This window comes from Mastigoproctus giganteus, chromosome 9 (genome assembly GCF_048544385.1).
Source record: "Mastigoproctus giganteus isolate SK-2022 chromosome 9, ASM4854438v1, whole genome shotgun sequence".
NCBI lineage: Eukaryota > Metazoa > Arthropoda > Arachnida > Uropygi > Thelyphonidae > Mastigoproctus > Mastigoproctus giganteus.
In genome coordinates, this window is record NC_143583.1 from 13,777,668 (window position 1) to 13,804,460 (window position 26,793).

The 26,793-nt window shown below is 38.7% G+C and overlaps 1 protein-coding gene across 1 annotated transcript in view; it reads right to left on the bottom strand.

Moving 5' to 3' along the window:
* The window catches only part of LOC150080056 (uncharacterized), a 270,715-nt gene that overhangs the window by 14,282 nt on the left and 229,640 nt on the right, over positions 1–26,793 (bottom strand). Inside the window, exon 3 of the mRNA XM_090381015.1 lies at positions 6,593–6,728. Coding sequence (XP_090237141.1) covers positions 6,593–6,728 — 136 coding nt within the window. The remainder of the gene's footprint in view (positions 1–6,592; positions 6,729–26,793) is intronic.

Sequence of the window (26,793 nt, forward strand, 5' to 3'; positions counted from 1 at the left end):
ATTAGACTAGACAAAGACAGTTGCTAATTTAAAATTGAGAAATTGAGAAAGGAGTTCGACAAGGAGACACAATATCTCCGAAGTTGTTTAATGCTGCTCTTGAGGAAGCTTTCAGAATATTGGACTGGTCTCAGAAAGGAGTCAATGTGAATGGAGAGTACCTAAACCATTTATGATTTGCAGATGACATTGTGATTGTAAGCCATGATTCTGAAGAATTAGAGGAAAACCTTAATCAGTTGTGCAGAGTTAGTAAGGATTTCGTAGTAAAGATTAATATGGTTAAAACAAAAGTAATGATGAACAAGTATACCACAGGAAGGGATATAATCATGGTAGGAGCAGAAATTGAAAAGGTGGATTCGTGCACTTATCTGGGACAAATCGTTAGCTGTAATAATGATAAATGGCTGGAAGTCAAGAGAAGAATAAATTTCGGATGCATAGCATTCAGGGTTCAGGATAGGAAATATAATCACATGCTGAGGAGCAATGTCTCAATTTGTCTGAAACGTAAAATAATGAACCAATGTATATTCCCCACCATCACTTATGGAAGTTAAACTTGGGCACTCACCAAAAGAATGGAAGAGAAGAATGGAACGAATTATATTCGGAATTAGAGTTTTTGGATAACAAGAGAAACACATGGATTAGGGAGCAAACACAAGTAAAGGACATCCTTATCAAAACTAAAGAACTGAAATGAACTTGGGCAGGACACATAACTCGAAGATATGATAATAGATGGAATAAGAAAATAACAGAATCGTACCCAAGAGGAGCTAAAAGAAATCGTGGAAGACAACAACGGAGATGGACGGATGTAATTCAAGAGTTCGTGGGTAGTAAATGAATGGCCATTGCACTTTGCACAAAATAGAAGAAACTGGAAAGTTGCTGGAGAAGCCCTCATGCTGAAGTGGATTGAAAAAAAAAAAAAAAAAAAAAAAAAATATATATATATATATACGGAAAAGTATGAAAAGTGTGCTATTAGAAGCTATTTCTTTGCTTTCTGCTTGCTAACTATAAATTTTATACCTCAAGATCCATTAGAGTAATTCGAGGGAAATTGAAGTGCAATTGCTTTGCTTACCGTTACATCCTTTCCCCTTAATTCAGTATAGGCGAAGCGCCTCCGTAGCCAGGTGGGAAGGAGCAGCAGTAGCACACGCTTCTTGATTAGACCGGGGTTCGGGCCCCTCACCACCAAATACGGAGGAAGCAGAAAGGTCAGGGAGCAGAAAGGTCAGGGAATGACCACCGCATATTCCGGAGCAATATGGCCTTAGTTGCTAATGCTCCTAAAATCCAAATAACAAACAAACAGTATAGGCGTTTTCTTTTTCACAGGTATATATCAAATACTTCACACCCTACATGAAATTTATTGTTGGCTTTCACTTTCGGTATTATTTCTATCAATGCTGTCTGTCGGGCTAGCTGTTATTCTGCCAGTTTGCTGTTAAATTTAAACATAGATTGCTGATAATTTTGATCATTTGGACTTAGATAAACTAGTAGATAAAAGACAGAAACAGATAGCCTTGCTAATTTTTGATTGGATATATTGAATCGTGCTATTATTAATAATTAGCCACATAATCATTATTTTATTTTATTTTAATTTTTATCTTATTATTTTATTACTAATTATTTGTTTAGTATTAGTATTAGTAATGGCTGCATGGCGCAAGGAAGCCTATGGCTTATGCTGCACCAGCCAAAAAAAAGAATAAAACTGATAAAAAAAAAAATAATAATAATAATTAATAAAAGAAAAGGAAATTAAACCTATCATCCTATGCGCTTCCCTCACCCGAAAGTACTATCCAGATGACCTTTGAATTTCCCCAAACTGTCAGCCTCTACCACCCATGAAGGCAACTTATTCCAGTAATTTATAACTCGCTGGCTAAAATAAAACTTCATGCAGTCCAATCTAAACATTTCCCCCCGTAACTTGAATTTATGTCCCCTAGTTCTAGCATCATTTATAATCTTGAAAATTTCGTCCTCATTCATTTTACTGATGCCTCTCAGAGCCTTAAACACCTCATTCAAATCTCCTCTAAGGTGTCTAGTTTCCAAACTTTGCAACCCACATATTCGAAGTCTTTCTTCATCATGAAGCCCTTTTGCCGATCTCACCAGGCGAGTTACCCGTCTTCGCACCCTTTCAAGAAGCTCGATTTCTTTAGGTGCGGTCTCCATACTTGAACACAGTATTCCAAGTGTGGTCTAACAAAAGCCTTATATAAGGCTTTTGTTACGACTTTTGTTCGCGACGCAATAACCTGGATATTGCGTCGCGAACTTATTTGTGTTATTAATTTTATCTATCTTCCTGTAGTCTCGTATCAGTACCATCCAGGCTATCTGAACTAGTCATTTGCCTAACTGTTTTGGTGGTAAAATAAAAATTTATATTGTACATAAACTATATATATTTGATTACATTGTGCCTCTTTGTTGGGATGAAAAGCTCGATTTTCGAGAACAAAACTACTTATCGGTTACTCTTACTATATCTGCACAGTTCGTTTGAAATACTGGATCCACTCACTGCCTTCGAGGACCATTGTCATGATATAATCCTGATATATGGTTGGAATTTCATTATCGCACTGATTTGAAAAGTAATGCAATAATCGCTTCTTTGTCTCTGCTAGCAAACTTCAAGCATATTATTAATAAAATTCCATGCACCGTCTGGGCAGTATGTGCACTGGAAAATCTCACATTGTCAGCTTATATGATAAGAATATAACTTTTACAACTCTCACTATTGTAGCTAAGGGTTCGGAGACCTCTTCTTTTCTAATATAATTCGACGAATCCCAAATAGCCATGGTTCTCTTTGAATATTCAACGAGATTACTTCTTTTCTACTTTATATGAAGTGATCGCAAAATCCTTCAATGTCCAACTTTGATCTAAGTATTATATCGATCATTAAGACACTCGAGCTGATAAACTTAAAATAATAAATTTTCGGTTTATATTCCGGAATCACCGCATGCAGTGAAAGGAGTTCATAAGACAGAGAATACAGTATTTAGCGTTCACGTGAGCTAGAATCATGATCAACTCAAACGCGTGTGCTGGTGTACCATAAAAGTAACTTTTAAAGTCATAAGAAGGAAAGTACATTCTGGAATTACTGTCACGGACATTTCCACCTTAGATTTACGAGTTGATCCCAAAGTTCTTCAAGCTGAGGGGCCAATATGCAAAATAAACGCAAAGATTATAAAGATGGTTTTGTATAATACTAGGCTTAATTCTCTACACGGAAATTTATTGAAGTCTGTGGCTTTAATTGTAAATTCTTTCAAAACATCGAAGAGTAAAGGTTTCTTAATGAATGAATGCGTCTTCTATAGTTACAGTAATTCTGGTCGGAATGTGTGCTGTTCGCAAAATTAATCGATTAGGCTGATTTCTGAGAATAATTTAGCTCCCTTGCTGGGATTTTCCTTTACAAGACATTTTAGATAACATGGTATGATGGAATGAGTAAATTCAATATTGTCTGATAAGTTAGTAGTCCTTAATGCTGAAAAGTAAAAATAAGATGGTTTTAAAAGAAAATTACCTTATTATCTTAGAATAAACTGGAATTGTCTCGTCTGCTGACACTTCGTAATTAACCGAATTAGTTATGATCCCAAAACCATGACTAGAGCCTCGCGTTTGGGATTAATGTATCACACCATTCTTAAAAACGTAAATCACTTGGTGAATTTATGATGGTAATTACTTTATATCCATTTCCACAATTTATGTTCTTATAAGAAGAATTTCTTGTATGTTGTAGGTCATTTTGTGTGATGTACCTCTTCTTCACTTCACGGTTTCTGTAACAGGTATTGCAAACCACTCTGAGGGGGTTCCAAGTTTTTCGAAATAAATGTTCTTTCGAGAGCGAGAGAGCGAGTGTGTCACTTGCAAGAAAGGTCCAGTAGAATATATTGTTGATGTTTCGGATCGATTTTCTATTGGAGTGTGTTCTGCATCCCCCACTGATTCTCCCTGATAGAACTGCGGATTTTTCTATCAAATATTCAGGGATTTGGAATCGTGGTAGAGTAGGCTCAGGGGTATCGTAATCACCTTTTTGAAGACTTCCCTCTACTCTGTTTGCATCACCCCATGGAGACCGCGTATATTTCATGTTCGCACATGAAATATATTCCGATCGAGTTGTTTTTTTTCTTTAATGCTAAAGTGAATTTTCCAAGCGCACACCAGCACGTCTATAGAAACGTATTGCAGTCAAACAGCTGATACTCAGGCATGTGGAAAACTTATGACCTTTATATTGGTGTGTAAAACCTGCACGCCTCAGAATTATGCATTTAACTTATTTTTTAAGTGTGCATAACGAATAGACGGGGGGGATCAGAACGTCCCTCTGATAGGTTGGTGGGATGTAAAGCATTTAAAATTATTTTCAAGATAAAATAATCCTTCCACCATTACTGACTTTTCTCTGTTCGTATATCAATTTAATTTCACAATTTTCCATGGTTCTGCACGGATACCATTAACAAGTAGCAAGTTTTTAATGGTCTCAGTTTTAAATTCATATATTTAAGTTTTGAATTCCTGTAGAAAGTGACCTCTGTGGTTTTTTGGAATCAGTACGTTTTACCCGGTTGTTTAAATTCCACGGATGCTGGATGGAATTATCTAAAGTATTTTTCATCTTCGAAACAGACTGACTGATCTTTAAAACATACATGCATGAGAATACACGAACTTCTCCTAAACTCTTCTCCTGAGACTAAATCAGTGTAAGTCAATCTTTAGGTTTGATTTGATCTAAAAGGAAGTAATTTAAAGGGTGTACATTTGTTGAAATCTTTCACCAATATTCTCTAGCCTTGGAAAAGTGATGCTCACTTTATTTATCATTGTATTTCAATGCTTTTATTAATTCGCCCTTTAAATATTGTATTTAGTTTAAACTACACACAAATTGGTTTTTATTTTATAGCATTGAATACGGCGATAAATTATTATATATAATCTGGAAAACTGACAGTCCAGTAAACTTATCCTGGAGCTTGTTTATCGGAATGAGATAATGGTAGCCTTACATAGAAACAACGATAAAGAAATGAATGTCTTATAATTCCTACGAAAGGTACAGTTTGGTTTCACATCGATATAATTTTAATTAAGTTCTGTAATGAGAAGATATGGATCGTGAGTTTATTAGATTTCATATCTATTTGACCGATCTCACAGAACTCGAATAACCCGTCTTATTCTCTTGTTTCTTTTGTTCTGCTACATTTTCCCCCCAAGGAGTGAAAGAAAAAGAATTTCTAGCATTGTAAAGTATGTGTGTCAGAAATTATTTTCAACAATTTCATGAAACCTGTTTAATACAGATTTCTTAAAATTGTTGAAAGCATTTTATGGTCCTTTAATGTACAGCCTCTGTCCGTGTGAATGCTTAGGGGTAAAACCATTAGTGGTTAAATTGCCATAAATAAATAAAAATATAAATAAACAACTCATTTATCGTAGTGCAGCGCTTTACAAAGGGAAAGGGTGGATTATTTTGAAATAGTTGAAGTTTTCTGGTGTATAACAATAAAGGAGTTTGCTATAAAATTAGTTTCGTTATTTTATGGTCGGCACCTCGTATCGAGTTCATTCGGAATATGAGTACGTGTCGGTGTTACCTGCCTCGTTTTCTTCGGTCTTCCTGTTTATGTCTCGTACAAGCCGGAAGAAAGCTGCCTTATGTACTCTAAAGATGAAAGCGGTGTGTCCGGCGATCAATTTAAGTGCGTCGAGAGAGGCAGGCTGCTTAAGTTTACAAAGGATCAGTTGGTTGGTGTTGACTGCGACTTGATACTGTATAAGTACCGCCACCTGCTGCAGGTTCAGGCAAATTGCTAGGCCCATGCATAAACGGGATTTGTGAGAGAAAGGTAAATAAAAAATTTCAGACAGCCGAAGCTGAGAATAAATAAGCTTCTCTTTTGACTACATCCGCCATCAAAGGGCCTGCTTGTTAAGATGCAATAAAACCCGCCTTGTTGATCGAGTAAGAACTGTTGCGTTGAGTGCAATTTTTAGTTAACACACAAAGAAATTGGAGTTTTTGGTAAAGACGCCATTAGAGATGAATATTCTTGAGTGTTGCATCATGTGGTAAAATATTCCTCTTCTGATACAAAAAATATGAACATTCCTAATCGGTGATCATGTGGGTTTACCATCTTTTGATTTATTGCATATTCGCATTAAATTAATGCATAAATAAATAAACAAATCACATAGCAATATATGAGTATACAAAGGGCCAAGTGAATGGAAAATATTTAATGACATTTAATGTTTTATTTAAAATTTATTTAAGATAAGATAAAAAGATTGAACATAAGGATGGAGATCATAATAACCAATGGAAGCGGTATTTCGCTGCTTATTATTATTTACTAAGATTGCTTGTTTTTGTACGATATAATACAATTTGCATAATCCACTCCGGGAATACGGTAAATCTAATTAATTAGCTTTTATAAAAGTTTTGAGAAGCTTACAAGTAGTGAACATTTATATTTACCTTGAACAACCATTACTTTTTGGGCAGAAACTGTTTGGAACGAAGGAGCGTCTGCAGAAACTTCACATTTGTAGGTTCCTGTCGTTGTCGTATCCACATCTTTGATAAATACCGTACCATTAGTTGAGCGCTGTAACTGGATAAAGATCAGCCACCATTAAAACGCATGCACTGAATGATTACTATTATATAAATATTCTTATGTGTTGACTAAACTGTAATATTTAAGTAATATTTTCGGTAGATTATATAAATGCGGTGCAATCGATATATTGTGCAAAGGACATTAAGTGGTATCTCATTAAAAAAAGGATTTATGACTGAAAATCAGCTGTAAAATAGCAGACCCCTTTGTAAATGATGTCTATCCACCTTTATGTTTTCTTGTAACCTCTAAAATTTCCTTGTGTCACAGGTGGACTGAGGATGCTAAGAAATTGTACCTAGAGCTTGTTCCAATACAGCTGTGGATTACTCCGTCGTATAGTGGATGATTTATCTGCAGGGTGGATTCCTCGGACATCTTTTATCAGATGTAATGTAAAATCGTTGACCGTGTCATTTGCTATGTCATCACTCAGATAGCGTGTGAAAACAAATTGCCAGCAACATTTTAGATCAATATTTTTTCGGGAACATACACAGATGGTAATCAGGGAACTTTCATTACTCTCTCCAAGTGGAAATCAGGGCGTGGCCTTTCTCAGTATCAGTTTTTGTACAGTCCACTGCTCTTTTCGCACTCAGTTCATCTAGGTGGCTCAGCTTTCTTTTTGATTGAATTCCCACCTTGATGCTATTTGAGAGATGGAATTAGTAAATCGGTCTAACAGTACTGAATACAACAATTTTTGGTAGTTTCCATTTGGAGAATGTCACTATACCACGTAACGGATTATTTTTTATTAAATGCTGAAATTCTTGAAGCAGAACTACTTAACATAGTTTGACATCATCGTATTTTCTAAGTTGTACATTATCTACTCCGATCCCATGAAACGAATCTATACTTTAAATTTTATCATTAATGTTAAGAAAGCATTTCAACAATTCTTCCAATTGCTATTTCGAATAATTTCAATTATATATTTGGAATAATTAGTTAAATAAATATAATATAACATAACACTTTCAAAAGCTAAAAATAGAAAATGTATTTGGCTTTGTGCATAGAAAATCAGGTTTCCATCTGCATTGGCAAACAATTTTTTTAAAGATTCTCAGATAATTTTAGAAATTAAAATCTACACTATCCTTCCATTTCTCTCAGAAACTTTTGTAAAATTTCGTTATTTCAGAAGGTGGAATCTAAAATTTATTTAACAGCGTACAGTAGTTTAAGCAAGCTATACTTACAGCGAATAAAAACAAGTTTAATGAGATCTTCTTAGCAGATCCCTTGGAATCCTTTGTATACACAGCACTATTAATTCGTTTGCAATTTTGCATCTCTAAGTTTAATCAGTCAGCTTCAACTTGCATCAAAGCACCGACACCCTCCACTACATATATGCAATATATTTACCATATCTGGTTTTCTCTTCTTTTTTTTTTGAATGAATCAAACATAATCCATCAGCTAAAGCGTATATGGTAAATCCTTCCCATCATCTCTCTCTCTCTGATAACGACATCAAATAAAATAATTTATTCATTCAGTTCAACCCAGCTAAGTAGCTAAATATAAGAGATATTCGAATGAGATGCTGATTTGCAAATAGTACAAAAACAGCAGTTTTACTTCATCGCGAACCTGCCATGATCAAGATAGGCATTTTGTTCCATTAGTGATGAAAATTGCTGTGAAGATAGACGACCTGTTGCTTCATGTAACGCTTCATGAAATACCGAAAGTAGATGTTAGCGTTTATACTTTTACATTGCAATGCACCATTGCTTGCATTATCGGAAGGTTTTCATGTAATGTGGTTGCCCAAATGACTTACAGGCGACTAGAAATGATGGTACTGTGATTAATCTCTGCCAAAAATTTGCTGTAAGATGCATCCTCCACCAAGGCTCACATTCTTCTGGTCGCCTCTAAGACATTTGCGTATCCGTTATAAATAAGAACTTGCCCTTTCCACCGACTTTCGTAGTTACATCTGTGTAGGATAAGAATGCGCGGGGGAGTAGATCACTTTAAGCTTTTAGCGAGTAATTCGCGATAGTTTTAAAATCGAAATTAATTCTTTAGTTGGAGTAGATTTGTTCTTTTTCAGGCTGTTTTATGTACCAAACTATAGGTAAATGGTGTCAGTGAACCTGCAAACTTTAGGTATGTGACTCTTAGTCGGGCTAAGGCGACAGTTTGAATCCCTCCAATCCTGATCGTAGAATACGCGCAATTGACTGACATAATATGATGATTCCTTATGACTTTAGTTGCCTTTGAATTTCATCTGAAACCATAATAATTCTGCATTTATTGTAAAATGTAAATGGAAGTTGAACTATTTTTAGACAAGAATTTACAGAGTAGCAAAATTTAAAGTTGACTCGGAGGCGGACTTTATACGTACCATAATCTAAACATCAGAAATATATTATTTCAAAATTGTTTTAAACATCAGAATGTATTATTTCAAGTTAATCATATCAACCGTAGTGTTCAGCAATGAACACAAATGGTTTTTCCCCTCAGTGAAGGAGAAAATAGAAAATGAAAAGAAATAAATAACCTGAATGAATAATCTGAATCTTAATCGCCATCCATTCTAAATACCGAAGCAGTTACTGTGGTGTCAGTTACCAGGGTGGGTGGTTTATTGAAAAAATCATGCAACTCTTGCCCGGTAGAGAGTTTATTATGAAAACCACAAACACGAGGGGTATTAAACCTATAGTACTTGGTGCCGTGCCGTGCCTTGCATGGGTGGGAGGTTTAGAAGATGAAAGAAGATATTTGCTGACATTAGATTTGAACTTCTGTAGATTGCAATTTTGAGGAAATGCATATGAAGGAGGGTTGTTCCAGAAAACGGCAGTTGAATGAATAAACGAGAAAGATGAAAAGTTGGTTCTGTGAGTTTGAAGTTGGACAGTAAATGGATGTTGGCTGGTGGCTGCACGTGTTCGGACTGTTTTGAAAGAGAGAGCGGGAATTATAGAAGCCAATTCAGAAGAACAGTGCCCATGGAAGTATCTGTAGAAAAGGCATGCAGCAGAAACAGTACGTTTATGAGACAGCGAGTGGAGAGACTCTGTTAGAGATGAGTCATTAATTTAACCTAACTGCCCTCTTCTGAATGGAATCTAGAAGCCTGAGAGAGGTTTTGGAGGTTGTTGTTTGTTGTTGTTTTTTGGTTTTTTAGGAGCATTAGCAACTAAGGCCATATTGCTCCCGGAATATGCAGTGGTCATTCCCTGACCTTTCGGTATCCTCCGTATTTGGTGGTGACGGGCTTGAACCCCGGTCTAATCAAGAAGCGTGTGCTACGCACTGTCGCTCCTTCCCACCTGGCTACGGAGGCGCCGGTTTTGGAGGGTACCGCCCCAGATGTGGGAACAATATTCCATAGTAGGGCGGATTTGCAATTTGTATAGTGTGAACAGCTGTTTGGAAGAAAAGTAACACCGAGCGCGAAAGAGAAAACTAAGTTTTTTAGATACAGAGGAAGCAATATTTGTAATGCGCTTGTGCCAAGAGAGATTAGAAGTCAGGGTAATCCCCAGTAGAGATATATGATCTTGCCTAGAAATCGAAGTGTCACCAAAGATAAGTATAGAAGCAGAAGGATCCTTTGAGAGATATAAGACAGGATTGAGTTTTAGAAGGATTGAAATCGACTAAGTTATCTTTGTCCCATTGGAACAAATCCTTGGAGAAACTTGGAGATCAGCATTTAAGGAACTGGTAGTGACTCTTAGAGAAGTTGAAGCTTTTTCAGCAGGGCAAGATTTCTCAATACTGGAAGGTGGAATGCAATGTGCTATCATCAGCAAAACTATGGATAGGATTCTTGTATTTATTGTATATTAATATACATTATATATATTAATATACATTGATATACATTAATATACAAAAAGAAAAGAGTGGGAGAAATAACTGAACTTTCGGGACACACTAGCATTAGTGGAGAAGTTAGAATCCAGAGACAGGTACCATCACCTGCATGAGCGGTCAGAGAGAAAACTGGACACCCAATTACAAAAAAAAAAAAAAAAAAAACAGTTGCAAACCATAAAATGGAAGCTGATTTAGAAGACTCTTATACCAAACATGACCAAAAACCTTTGAAAGGTCAACAGCAACTGCTTGAGTTATTATCATAGCTGCAAACTTAGAATCGAAGAAGAGTTGAAGCAAAATGTAAAATCTCTCTCAGTTGCGCAAATGTAGACAAATCCAAAATTTAAGATTGTTTATGTTATTTGATTTTACATATTTCAGACACATATCAGTGGATAGTTTATCCTTCATAAGCCCTTTTGAGTTGAAGCAAGTAATTCATTCAAGCAATAGGAATTTTAAATATAATTCTGGAAACATTAGTGAAATAAAGATTTTAATAAGTTCGTTTACAACATAACTATGCCAATATTTTGCATTAACATTAGAATCACCGATATTATGCCTTTAAGAACTTATCGTATATTTGTACATGCTGTAACTCTGAGTGCAAAAAAACAACAAAAAAAAAAACTTGTTTTAGTTGTAAGAAAACAAAATGGAAAATGACTGAAGGTCTCTTCCGCAGCAACTTGCTGTAATTGGAGGGCGTTTAATTTATCAGGTCCACCTAACCGTGAAGCAGGATGTGACTCTGTGGTTAGTTGCGGGAAACAAATTGATCATCAGTTTGGTTCATGTATGCAAACTAATCAGCCAGTATTATGAACATTGTACACTATTAAAATCAAATCGTATCGCAGAGATTTATTATTAAAATAATTATCATTGGATTGTTTATTAATTAATTGAATTAAAAGAGAAGTTAGAAACAAAGTTAATTATTTAACTAAAATTAAATGTTAATTATTTAACTAAAATTAAAACTAAACAATATGAGATATAACTTAAAACGATGCCGTTTTACTAATATTCTGATTTATTCAGATATAGCTATGTATTTCTGATGCATTTGCACTATATTTATACATAGTCTAGACTCCTTCATAGCTTGAGGCTATGAAGCCTCATGCTTATGCTTATATGAAGCTTATGCCCTAAACGCTTGAGTCTAAAATTAAAATAAAATAAATTTAATTACCTAATTTGAGAAAAAAATTAAGCTTATTAATTATTAATTTAATTTAATTAATATAACAAATAAGAGTGGTGATTTAAAAGGAAAAGGAACATTTTATATTTTGAATTTTAAAATTTTATCCTTTGAGTAATTCTTGCTTCCAAACTTGACGACTTAGAACTCTAAAGCGGATAATAACTACTTCTTTCATTTAACAAGATCAGAATGGCGTTTCTAAACAGCTGCTCCGTTTCACACACAACATCTTGCTTTGAAGCTCATCCTCAGGCCTCACTGGTTACCCATCTGTAGCTGGCGATGAGTCCACTTTAATAACAGAGTGTTCATGTTAATTACTGACTTCGAAAATCGATGCAACTTCCACCCTCTTCCTCCACAGCAAAGGTTAAGAGGATGCGCTCTCAATATATTGCGTGTGATACTTTGTCAATTGCAGGTAGGAACCCACTTGTGAACTTCCGTAATGATTTTCGGATAGCGTAATTATCAGATTTTCTTTTTTTTTTTACTTTTTACTTTAAAACTGTGGGATTTCGCGCGGAAATCTCCAACTCATAACCCTTCAGAGTACCGAAGTCATGACAGCTACGAGACTGATTTGATTAACTGAAGCTCTAAGATTTTTATTATTTTTGAAGGGGTTTGCTATTAAATTGTGTTCGGTTGGAAAACTGATTAAAGTAGCCACTGACTGCTATCGATACTACACGAATCAATAGTCCTTTAATTATAGAGCAGTTGGTGTACATCCAGAAGAAGATTGGAAGTTGGTTTATCATTGTTTCGAACTCCACCTCTTCATTCTGCAATATCCCTTTAGAAATGCAATTTCCTTTTACTTTAACGTCTTTTCTTCAGCAGTCCAGAAGTTCTTAAATGGCGCAAGATCATTGCAATATTTAATAACATTTCAGTAATAGACCCGAAACATTATTTTTCTGGATGTGTTTCGCTTCCGGTATCACCTTAACAGCACAAGACCCCACGAGTACTGAGTAAAAGAGTAGGAATTCAACTCATTTGTAAACAGATGAATTCCTGCCTAGCAACCAAACAGATAAAGTAAAAATATTAAACTCATTGCAGTGGACTCCAATTACCTTGCTTTTGAGTAACCTTCAAAAACAAGATAGTTGAAAAAGGAAATTGATGAAATAAACAGCAGACTTATTTTAAAGGAAGAACTGCAAAACCTTAAGCCACAAAATATGCATGACGCTAATAGCTGCTTAAAGATTCAAAAATAGCTGTGTGGTTTCATTTTAAAGCATTCAAAAATTCTCAGTAGATATGGTTATAAGAAAAACTGTTTTACTCCTGGAATGTCACTGTGACGGATGTTATTCACTAAGTTCGCGTATTCTCTCTCTCTCTCTCTCTCTCTCTCTCTCTCTCTCTCTCTCTCTCTCTCTCTCTCTCTTCGTACACAATAAGAATAATTGGTTATAGTTGGAGCTAAGATGGTGCTCTATCTTAGCTTCAACCGCACTCTAGTTAATGAACTGTCAGCTCAGAGACCGGAATGAAAAATTACGATGTTACCTAAACTTTTCAACTTGAGAAGGGCTGATAGGATGTAAACAGATATTTGCTCTATTAGGCCCTTGGTTGAATAACTTTTCAACCTAAAATAACTTTTAAGGTCTAAGGAATTATACGGAATAATCTTGTGAGACTACCATATTAAAATCTGATGAAGACCAAGAAAGGAACAGCATTATTTTAAGTACACAAAAACACTTTCTAAGATGGCAATACCATCAATGAGAATTGTACTTTAGAAGGCACTGTATTATTATCTCATTTTTTCTGATCTTAAAGATCATAAACGAATTTATTTTGCAACGGTCTGGCAAGCTGCGAACCTCAATGAAACACTTTATCAAATAGTTTTTGTATTATTCATGAGTTAAGTTATTAAGGATAGCAGCCACACAGATTATTAATAGTACCAGCCAGAAGGGACAAGAAGCCTTTGCTAATCCACCAAAAAATAAAATAAATAAATTAATTAAAAATAAAAAATAATAATAGATAAATAATAAAATAAAATACCTATTTGACTCCCTTATCAAGTAGGTGTCCATATAGCTGGCCTTTCAATTTCTCCTAGTTATCAGCCTCAACCACCCATGGCGGTAATTTATTCCAATAATTAATAACTCGTTGGAAAAAAAAAAAAAAAACGTCCCGCAATCCAGTTACTCTCATCTCTCGGAGCCTTATACTGTACGCTGATGAGCCAAAACTGCAGGTGAATTGCAGGCGCGTGCACGGATCAGGACACGGTATAAAAAACAACACGTGATACTGAGCTCCGTTAATCAGTGTTACTCTTGTTCTTCAGATTGGAAAGGTAGCGGACTTAAGCGAGTTTGACAAAGGCCAAATTGTAATGGCCAGACGACTGGGTCAGAACAGATCCGAAACGGCACAGCTGGTGAGACGTTCACGGTCAGCCGTGGTTAGTACCTACCGAAAGTGGTCCGAGGAGGGAAAATCCACGAACCACCAGCGAGGTGCTGGACGACCGCGGCTCATCGATGTTCGAGGTAAGCGAAGGCTCTCCCGGATGGTACGTGGCAATAGAAGGGCGACTGTGGCGCAGCTCGCCGGTAATTGGCATGCTGGTGATGGGAGTAATGTGTCACAACATGCAGTTCATCGAACCCTGCTGAAAATGGGGCTGCGTAGTCGCAGGCCGCTCTGAGTGCCATGCACAATACGGTTTGCCGGCGACAGCGACTACAATGGGCACGCGAGCATCGAAACTGAACCTTGAGCGATTGGAAGAAGGTCTCCTGGTCCAATGAATCACGTTTTCTGTTGCACCATGTGGACGGCCGGGTACGTGTGCCTCGTTTACATGTGGAAGTGATGGTGCCTGGATGCACCGTGGGACGAAAACAGCCTGTGGTGGCGTTGTCATGCCCTGGGCTATGTTCTGCTGGGATACCCTGGGCCCTGGGTTTAGCCATCCATGTACCAGGCACTCTGACGGAACAGTTCCAAGAGATATTGACATGCTCCGCTGAAACCTTCAACTGCATAACTCTCACACCGGACCAACAAGAACAACGTGCAATAGTAAACCTAATCACAGAGGCTGCTAACACAGCCATCAAAAGGACGAAACCATCACCGGGCGCGGTCTCATGGTGGTGCCCTGAGCTGTAGAGTTTACGGATAGAAGTAAATACACAGCATAAAAAATTACAGCGAGCGAGAACTGGCCGGCGGCAGAGGTAGAAATCCTTAGACAACAATACTGTGAAGTCAGAAACGAATACACTGCCCTGATAAGAACCAGAAAGAATCGTTCGCGAGAGACACTAGTCTGAACTACAGGAAATGACCTGGGGGATTGTATACAAAGTTGTAACCAACAAATTACCCAAAGAAGAAGTAGTATCCTCTACAAAAACACTTGATGGTAGATACACCAAATCCTGGCAATAAACAATAGATAACATCCTCAATACCACCTTCCAGAAACTCCCCTCCAACCATACACCTGAGCAACTTCACCTCTGTGAGAAAAATGCCTCTTACAGCTCAGCGCATCGAGAAGATCCGTTCACGCTAGAGGATCTCCATCTGGCATCCGCAAAAATAAGAAATAAGAGAACACCTGGTGAAGACTACCTGGAGTCAGAAATCATTAAGAAAGCTGTGGAATATATTCCTGCCACCATCTTGAACCTGTATAACCATTGCCTATCTGCAGGATACTCCCTTTTCCCCTATTGGAGATCTGCACGGATCAGGCTTATACTGAAGAATCCGCAAAACCACAGGAACTCCCGGAGTCATACTAGCCAATAACCCTACTACCGGTTCTAAGCAAATTGTATGAACACCTCCTGCACAATAGGATTCAAGCCCATTACTCACAAGCAGGCCTCCCATCTTCCAAACAATTTGGTTTCCGACGAGGATGATCTACTGTGGACGTCCTGGAGCACGTTCACAGTAGCTACTAATAGCAATAGTAAATACTTCCTGATTATTTCCATCGACTTCGTCGGAGAATTTGACTCACTCTGGTGGCCAAATGTCCCTCGCAGACTCCGGGAGGCAAACATTCCCAGTAACTTGTACCATTGCATCAAAACCTATCTCTCGGACCGAAGGATCTCGGTGTATCCATCCTACAGCCGACTCACCCGACCAATCTTCCGGGGAAACCCACGGGGATCAGTGTTAGGGCCTCTCCTCTGGAACCTGGTGTTGAATGAATTTCTAAGCCAGGATCTAAGTGGAGCAGACGCACCAGCCTTCGCAGATGACTTGGTCCTGATGATAGAGGGGGGGACAGCCGTGAACAACTTGAGGCCACTGTCAACTGAGCCATTGGCACCCCTGCAAGAATGGACAAGGAATAACCACTTAACGATATCACCAACTGAAACATCGTAAATACTTTTAAAAGGTTCCCATGATATCAGGCGGCCACCTCAAATCAAAATAGAAGGAACCAAAATAAAATTAACCACGGAGTTAAAATACCTAAGGATCATCCACGACAAAAATCTCTTTTACCCCACATCTTGCTTACCTACAAAAAAAGATTAAGAACTACTCAGCTCTTATTGCAAGAGTCACGCGAAAGGACCGGGGCCTAAGGAAAAGAACCTTGTTCCTCTTCTATAAGGCGTTCTTCATCCCAGCCATATCTTACGCAGCAGGGATCTCGTATAAAAAAGCAACCACTGCTGTCAATAAAAGAAAATTGGAAACAATACAGCGCAGTATTCTACTCACCATCTCCAGAGCATGCTGCACGGTCAGCTCCCACACACTGCAGGCACATGTGAGATTGCTACCCTTGGACCTGGAAATTGTCTGTTGTGGCATGCTATACCAATTATCAAAGGGGAAAAGCGTGAAATGCATTGGCTTCACCACAGACCCGACCAATAACATCAAAGCGGAGAAAAAACGCATAACAACACACCTGGCAGTCCCAATGGGCCGACTTTCCTAAGGGATACATAACCTGAAATTTATCCCTGACATTACACAAGTGTACGTCTGCGCGGGTAGCACAGTGGTATCGTCACCGCCCTCCTCACACCGGGTGGAAAAGGCCTGGGTTCGAATCCCATCGATGACGCGAGGAACTTTAATGGGCTATTTTCACTCCGTGGCTGAGTTAGTCGGTCTCAGGCGTAGATAGCAAGGTTTTTCTCCCCAGTAACTGGGGTTTTTTCGTCCAGCAAAACACGTAAATCGACCATAGAACATACGCAATTTACAGACACAAATACGGGTTAAAGTATTTAATTACGAGCAACCCTAAAATAATAATAATAATATTACACAAGTGTACCCCAAGCAGCTAATTTGGTTCTCACCAGGGCTCTACACCACTTTTCTTTTAACGGGGAATGGCTCCTTTAATGCCAAACTGTCAGCGCTTGGCATCAGGGAATCTCAATTACGCCACTGCGGAGAAACCCAAACATGGTCTCACCTAATGCACGAATGTCCCCTCTTTGATGACATAAGATGCTGCTTCATTACCAAAATACGCTTCAACCCGAAGGGCAGGGAGAAACTCATATTACATGAGGAGGAGCACTACAAGGCTCTCTCGTGCTTTGCACGTGAGCTGTTCACTCGTCTGCGAGCAATGCCGCAACCTTCCCAGGTCTGATGCAGGACTTAACAGCCGGACAAGCAACCAGCAAGAAAAGAAAACCACAACCACAACTCACCGGACGGAACTCCGCTCCCACGAATGACACGACCAAATTTTCCACCTTGTAAACTGGTCTAGAAAGAACAGGAAGCCCAGACATCTCACTGGATGGGACCCCTCCCACGAATGCCACTATCAAATATTAACACCTTACCAACTGGACTGAGTAAAAAGGATTCACCCCATGAACTATCTTTAAACTGACAATCAAAACGGAGACTCACAATGACGAAACAACTGCACGAGCTTGGATCTCAGGAGCGACTCCGCTCAACACCAGCTTCCAGACAACGGAAGTAACCGTGAATGTGACCTCTCCCCAAGAATGGCTCAACGAGGGAAACGGACAAATCATGACTAGGACTCAACTGGACTGGAGAATATTAGTAGTGAACTGAACAGTAACAGCTGGTGGTCACCTTGTTACTGGACGGACCTCTTAGAGAAGGCCACTTGACACCGAATGCTGCCCTGATCAGCTTGCAGCCTCTCTGCACACACGCCAAATTTGCAATCTGTGCCAGCTCCCTTATCCGGCCCTTTCTACTCCTACCCTGGCGGGAGAAGGAGATAGCCCTGTTATCTCCTCCTCTCCTTGCCACGCCCTTGCCTTCCTTCTGGTGGGGCATGGGCATGCCCCGCTGAATTCACTTGAGGTCTTCTTCCCTATCGACTTCATTCTTCTGCCTTTCATCCCCCAGTCTCCAGTCCCCTCCCTTCTTCTCTCTTAAAGTAAGCGTATGCCCCACATACCTAAATATAAATAAGTCCAAATTAAATTTCGCCCACAATCTTGGCCTTTCCTATTTAAGCGACATCACCCTACGCAATCTGTATTAAAACACTTTTTTTTTTTAGTCCTAACCACTGAAATATCAGGAAAATATGTGGCAGGACCTGCCAGAGTAAATTTAAACTGCTAGATACCTGGTCTGCCTCCACGGGGCGAACGTGGGGCAACGTTGGGCCTCAGCAGGGGTCCAGCGGCTAAATGGCCAGAAGAACGACAGTACACGACACCACACATTTTAAGATCCATACACTTTTAAATCTCTGGCCTTTCCAGTGAACTAGCACACCCACAATAAAAGCAACGCAGAGATGGGGGAAACCCCTGATGCCATTAGACACTGAAAACACTTTACACACGTAAACATCATACATAGCAGAATAACAAATCATTATATCAACGCCAATCTCCAGTGACAAAACCAGTATGGCTTCAGAAAAGGTGCTTCCTTAGCCAGGTGGGAAGGAGCAGCAGAGAAGCACACGTTTCTTGATTAGACTGGGGTTCGAGCCCGTCACCACAAAATACGGAAGATGCGGAAAGGTCGGGGAATGACCACTGCATATCCCGGAGCAATATAGCCTTAGTTGCTAATGCTCCTAAAAACCAAATAACATAACATAACAACAGCTTCAGAAAGGGACAGTCAGTTGTCGAAGCCCTGGATAACATCGTCACAGCTGCCAAAAGCTCTACCAAGAAATATTTCCTTGCAATCTCAATTGATTTCGCCGGGGCGTTTGACTATATCTTTGCGTCCACAGCTATCTCTCGAACCACATCATAACTGTCAGAACACCATACAACCAGATCACCCGACCGATCTACACGGGCTACCGACAGCGGTCCGTGCTGGGGGCCGCTCTTCTAGGAACATCGTCCTAGACGAATTCCTCTCTACCAACCTAGCAAACGTCAATACTCAGGCGTATGCAGATGACCTGGTCCTTACTCTGGAAGCCGATAACAGGGCACAGCTTGAAGATATAGGAAACAGAGCACTTATTACCCCACAGAACTGGGCTAATGAGCACAATCTCCAGATCTCACTGGATAAAACCTGCTCTATACTTCTTAAAGAATATCTGGAGACCTCCACAACTAAAATACAGTGCAGAACTGTCAAGCTTGCCATCGAAATGAAGTATCTAGGCATAATCCTGGACAAGAATCTATCCTTTACCCCTCATCTGACGTATCTACGTAAAAAGATTGGTAACTACACCTCACTAGTAAACAAAGTCTCTCGCCGCGACTGGGGTTTGAAGAAACGAACTCTTTTTAAAATGTTTTATTATTTAAAAAGACCCCAAACAGATTCAAGAAATTAACAATCAAACCTCCAATCAAATCCAACTAAACAATACGAAGTCAGCCCACATGACAATCACGAAGAGGAAGTTCAGGAATGACATCCGAGTTGTAGTTAATGGCGAGACGATTCCAAAAGTATCATCGCATACTAACCTAGGGTCAACGTGTGATTAAGATTTAAATTTCGAGGATCACTTCCTGATGACAAAGAAGAAGACCTATGATGCATACTGGGATATCCGCCAGGAGCTCGTGGGCTGCCACAATATCAATCTGCTTTGTAAATACATTAATCGGTGTCGCACTCTTATGCCTTTATATGCATCTGAAATCTTGTCCTCAGCACTGCCTCTCTGCGTAACAGATTCTTGGCGATGGAATACTGGATTCTGCGGTGGTTGAACCGTTTGAGAGGTAACCCGTTCACCATCTCCAAATCTATTCTAGTCAATCTAGGCATGACCCCTGGAAGCTCACTGTTCTTAAAAAAAATCTGTGCACATTTATAAGCTACTAACCCGTCAGATTGATGCCCCATCGAGAGAAGATATTATCTGACTTCCCAAAGCAAGCATTAGAAACCACCAGAGCAGGCAACGTCCACTTAGGATGAAGCTCACTGTCCTGGACTCCCTAAAAGGAATATTCTGGTATAACATGATTCAACACTTCAACACCATCTCCATATTTCCATAGATCCAAATAAGTTTGGAGAAAATATAAGATACAGAAGCCAAATAATGGATGCCATCTGGACCCAAATCCCCAGAATTACTATAAAATGTGAGCTTTATTTATATGAGAAATGTAAATAATTTAATGCAAAAATATATTGTAAAATCAAAGCAAATTGTAATGAGAGAAAAATGATATGTAGGACAACCTGTATTTGTAATTACAATATTCATTTAATATCAATTTTAATTTAAAGTTACTGCTATTCATTAAATATAATTTTCTAAACAATGTCATTATTTTAAATATCAAAAATTTGTATAAAATTGTACCCCGTATTTAAAATATATATATTTGTACACCCTCCTAGCACACTGGCTGTTCAGGGGGTGAACCTAAGGTTAATAAACAGATGATAATAATAATAAAAATACTACAGAACCATCTTCATACCAATAATCACATACGCAGCAGGAATCTGGTACACAAAGGCCATAACAGCAGTTAACTACAGAAAGCTTGAAACAATACAACGAGCAATGCTACTGACCATCTCCAGGGCGGTGTGCACGGTTAGCACCCACGCCATTCAGGTCCTGGCCGGTGTGCTACCCCTGGACCTTGAGGGTCGTCAAATGCGGGTTGCAATATCACCTCTCTTTTTAAAATTATTTATTTATTTATTTTTAAATTATTTATTTATTATTATTATTTTTATTTATTTATTTATTTTTATTTTTTTGCTGGCACCCAGTTATGGGCAACCTGGGAGCGGGATTGTTGACACCCATCGGTATTGCACTACCTCTGGTGGGTGCGGCACCTGTACAAAAAAAAAAAAAAAGCACATACATATGACAACAACAGACCTACTTCTCATCTGAGTTGCCCAAATTATTCGCTGTATAATTCCTTTCGCCTCAAAGGTGGTATTTGTGCTTATATCCGTTCCGATATTCCCTGTCAGAGACTTGGTAATTTGGAATCTCCTGTTTTCGAACTTCCCTTGCTTAAAATCTCTCTACCTCATTCTGTCAAATTCACCTGTTGTCTCTACCGTTCTCCTAACTCCACTAATCACGTGAAGCTCTTTGACTTCCTCTCTTTGCAACTTGACTTTCTCCAGTCCAAAATTTCCTAACAGTGAGGTAATTTTCCTTGGTGATTTTTATGTTCACGTCTCCAGCTGGCTTCCGTTTTCTAGTCACACTGACCCAGCTGGTAGAGATTCTGAGGCTTTTGCACTTACTAAAGACCTTGCAGAGATTGTCCATTTACCTACAAGTATGCCAGACAATCCTAATCAAAGAGCCAACACGCTTGATCTTTTTCTCACAAACAACCCTTCTAAGTACATGGTCGAAGTGAATCGTCCTTTAGGCACCGTAGATCACAACTTGGTGATTGTCTATTCTCCAATGGAGCATTTATCTCATGGCATTTCCCAACCTCGTGTTGTTTGGCATTACAAGAATGCAAAATGGGATGACCTGCGAGACTTCTTTTCTTCTTTTCCTTGGTTGGATTACTGTTTCAAAACTTCTGATGTCAACATTTGCTCAGATCGTGTCAGTGAAATTATTCTTATAGGAATGGAATTCTTTATTCCACACTCCACTTTAAAATCTCGTCCTTTATCTAAACCTTCGTTTTCTAATAAATGTGCTAAGGATGTTCAAGAGAGATCGTTGCATATCATAATTGGCTTGTTTCCAATTCTTCAGTTTCATTTTCTGCCATCACCAAAGCTCGCAACAAATGTAAACCAGTTATTAATCAGTCCAAACTAGATTTTGAGCAGGCTAAGAGTAGAAAACTTGCTTCTTGCCCTAATGGTAGCCGTGCGTTCTAGTTTCTTGCCAAAGCTATTGGCCACAACTTTTGCCCATCTCTGCTCCCACCTCTATCAAAACCAGATGGTTCTGTTGTCACTTTGGACAAGGATAAAGCTGACCTACTAGCATCCCATTTTTCTTTCAACTCGCGTATTAATCATCTTGGTAAAACATCTCGTACCATTCCTAGCACGCTCCATTTAATGCCTCCTGTGGTCTACTGTAAAAAGGATATCAAAAGGATTTTGACGAATCTTGATGCTAAGAAAGCTGCAGGTCCCTGATGGGATTTCTCCACTTGTTCTCAAAACCTGTGCTCCTGAACTTACTCCTGTTCTTTGCCGCCTTTATTACTTTCTTATTCCAAAGGTGATTTTCCTTCTGCTTGGACAATTGCTCATATACAGACAGTTCTTAAAAGGCTGAAAAATCCCTCCCTTTCAATTACTGTCCAATTGAAATTACTTCTACTCTTTCTAAAGAATGGAAAAATCAATTAACTGCCAACTCTTAAACTACCTAGAAACCTTCCGTCTGATTAACGATCGCCAGTATGGATTCTGTAAGTGTCGATCCACTGGTGATATTTTGGCTTATATTACTCATTTACGGACAAATTCAATGGAAAAGTTTGGTGAAACACAAGCACTTGCTCTTGACATCTCAAAGGCTTTCGATCGTGTTTGGCATAAAGGTCTCCTAAATAAACTTCCATCTTATGGTTTGCCAACTGTTTTTTTTTTTTTGTAATTGGTTATCCCGTTTTCTCTCCGACCGCTCACTGAGGGTGATGGTAGATGGCTCTCTGTCTTCTAACTTCTCCACTAATGCGGGTGTCCCCCAAGGTTCTTTCTCCCACTATTTTCCTCTTGTATATTAATGACCTGCTTCTATTGATCGGAAATCCTATCCATCGTTTTTCCGATGACAGCGCATTGCATTCTACTTTCCATTATGAGAAACCTTGCCCTGCTCAATCAGCTTCAACTTCTTAAATATCTGCTTGAAATTCCTTAAATGCTGATCTCCAGGTAATTCTCCAGTTGGGCAAAGAAAACTTAGTTGATTTCAATCCTTCTAAATCTCAGCAATGTCTTATATCTCGCAAAAAGGATTCTTCTGCCCCTATGCATATCTTTGGTAACACTCCGATTTCTAGGCAAGATGATATATCTCTTTTGGGGATTACCCTGACTTCTAATCTCTCTTGGCACAAGTACATTACGAATATTGCTTCCTCTGCTTCGAACAAACTTGGTTTTCGCTTTCGCTCTCGCGGTTACTTTTCTTTCAAACAGCTGTTCACTCTGTACAAATCGGAAATGCGCCCAACCTTGGAATATTGTTCTCATATCTGGGGCGGTGCCCCCAAAACCTCTCTCAGACTTCTTGATTCCATTCAGAAGAGGGCAGTTAGGTTAATTAATGATTCATCTCTAACGGAGTCTCTCCACTCGCTGTCTCATAGGCGTACTGTTTCTGCTGCATGCCTCTTCTAGAGATACTTCCATTGGCACGGTTTTTCTGAATTGGCTTCTATAATTCCCGCTGTCTCTTTCAAAACAGTCCGAACACGTGCCGCCACCAGCCAACATCCATTTACTGTCCAACTTCAAACCCACAGAACCAACTTTTCATCTTCCTCATTTATTCATTCAACTGCCGTTTTCTGGAACAACTTTCCTTCATACGTATTTCCTGAAGATTACAGTCTACAGAAGTTCAAGTCTAATGTCAACAAATATCTTCTTTCGTCTTCTCAACCTCCAACCAAAGCACGGTACTAAGTACTATAGGTTCTAATACCTCCCGTGTTTGGGTTTTCATAAAAAAAAAACAAAAAAAAAAAAACAAAAAAATTTTTTTTGTCATTCTGAAGTCAATTTCTGTCTAAATGATCCTATATTCCACTTTGGACTATTGCTTCCATGATTTTCCCTACCACTGAAGTCAGACTAACTGGTTGGTAGTGACTCACATAACTCCTAGAATTGCCGTTATGTATTGGCAAATCTAGGAGTTTAGTGAGTTAAGTCCAAGGAAATAGAGCCTCCAGATAGTCTCCAGCATTAGTATTTTGGTGTGAATTCCAATAAAAAACGTCGAGGTGGTTATAAGTCCTATTCAAATATAATTAAAACTGGCTTATTTAGTGCCATCGTTTCGCTAGGAGAATCGGCTAGACGATGCAGCAGCCCTCCCACCACTAGCACGGTGGAAAAACACATACTCACACCCTTTACGAACTGTTTTGCCATCATTGCATCACTTGGGTACCTATCCACCCACCGAAGAAGAGCCAAATAGCCCTGAAACGGTTCTGTCGGGTGGTGGTATCCACTGAGAATAAGTAACAATAGTCCTCTCCTTTATGTGAAGCGTTACTTATTCGAAGTAGTGTAATGTCATGGCAACTCGTCGTGAAGGTATTCACAATATGAGATATGACTTAAATGATGTCGCTTTTGGAAATAATTTGCTAATATAGAATTGACTGTGTACTAACACGATGCATTCGCACTAATTTGTACACATTAACAGCAGTATACTTTTATAGCAAATGTTCCTTTATTGTTTAGAGTTTATTCATAAGCTATGGAAATAAACCATCTATATTTAGCTTCAACAAAAATAAAACCATGAAAAAAATAAACAAAAAGATTATGAGAAAATAAACACAAAGATTATGAGAAAATAAGGTGCACAGGTGACAGCTACATGTTTCCTATATGAGGTTTGAATTCAGTACTTAAAAAAAGAGAAACGGTTGAACATTCTGAATACATATCTTATAAAGTGTCAGCTAAACACCTTCTTACGAAGGGAAACATTGTTGCTTTTAAAGAACAACGAGTCTTGAATATATTAAGAAGGGACGAATCCATTGATTGAGGATACGTTAGATAGGAAATCTATAGGCATTCTATAAGAAACTTGTTTCTTTCGGTACTCCCCAAAATTCAAATGAGGAATGCAGAGGATGCCATCTTTGTGTAGCAGTTTTATGTCAATAAAAACAGGAAAGAGAGAGAGAGAGAGAGAGAGAGAGAGAGAGAGAGAGAGATGTGAAAAACACAACTTATGTTGTTCAAATTAGATTACTAAAAAGAGAACAGTAAAGGAATTCCTAATGCACATGGCTAAGATATAAAGAACGTAGAGAGAAAAAAATCTTTGATCCAGTGAAGAAAACAAACCTTGTTTGATTCATACTTCTCACAAAAGGAAGAAAGCCCATGATGGAGAAATGTTTTTTGTTGGCCGACAGGCTTTCTCACAGGTTGATTTTTGCAAAGCGAAGAAAGGAAAAGTATTTTCGTAGGGCATTACGTGTCGAGTTTAATCTGTGAGCGATGATCTCGATAGAAATCTATAAATATCTAGTAGAAGAAATAATCGGTCTGGGAAGGAAGAAAAAGAAGGTAGAGGTTGGAGTCATCCTTGATCATCTGAGTGCATTGTGAGGACGAGTCTGAAGTAATCTTGATCTACTCAGTCAAACATTTCTTAATAAAAAGTTAAGCAATATCGATAGAGCAAAGAATCAAATGAAAAAAAGATGCATATACTACCATCAAACTTTTATTTCATTTAAGAATTTTTCTGCGGGTTTTATGATGATTACTTCTGTTACATAACTAATATAAACAGTAATTAAACAATAATATTAAAAGAAATATTTTTGATTGCTTTTGTTCAAAATACCGGCATTAATACCTGCGAACTATCCTGGAATTCTATTCTGCGTTGTTGGAGTTATGTCATTTTCTTTAAGATTTAATGGAAATGGCAACCTCCAAATCTCGAAGACAAATACCCTCTTATCCTTCCATACAGCCGCCTTACCTCTGCGTTCTCTTCTGGTGTTATGCGTTGTTGGCGAAGATGTTTGAGAGATATTTGAAACACATCATGGATACACCGAACTTATTGAAGATTTTTCAAGTGGTACTCAATTAATCCATATTAGATAGAGATGAAAGAAGTAAAATTGCAGACCACCTACAAAACCTCTGGCAAGAAACATGGGACACAACGCCGAAAGGAGCAATCACCAAAAGGTTTATTCCCTCAATAAGTCGGACTTTCCCAAAGCCTCCTCCCCGGTACTCGCCTGGATTGCAAATCACCTTCCTGCTTACAAGCCATGGACCATTCTAGCAAAAAGTAACAGCCATGGGAATAGAAAATAACCCATATTGCCACTGTGGTGAAGAGGAGTCCTGGGAACACCTTATGTACGAGTGTCTCACTTACGACAACGACAGATTTAAATTCCTCACAGAGATTCAAGGAAATCCCCGCAATCAGGAGTCAACTTTACTTCAAGAAGAGGCCACACACCTAGCCTTAACACGCTACGCCCAGGCTGTTTTCAATTGTAGAAAAGCAAGACCTGCGGAACTTAGGGCAGAACAGAATAACGTGCCACACCTGCGATCCTCGACTGGGGTAGGATAATGCAATTTACCTTGGGTGCAGGATACACACAGGAGCACCTGCTCCTGTGATTTTCAACTCTCTTCTCGATCCTCTACCTTAGAGTGGACTGCCTTCCCTTTTGGTGCACTCCAACTACTGTTGCCCACATTTTGACCTCTTCTTCTTCTCTTACTCCCCCATATGCTCTCTTCAGAAAAAAAAAAAAACCCCTTATCTTTTTATTT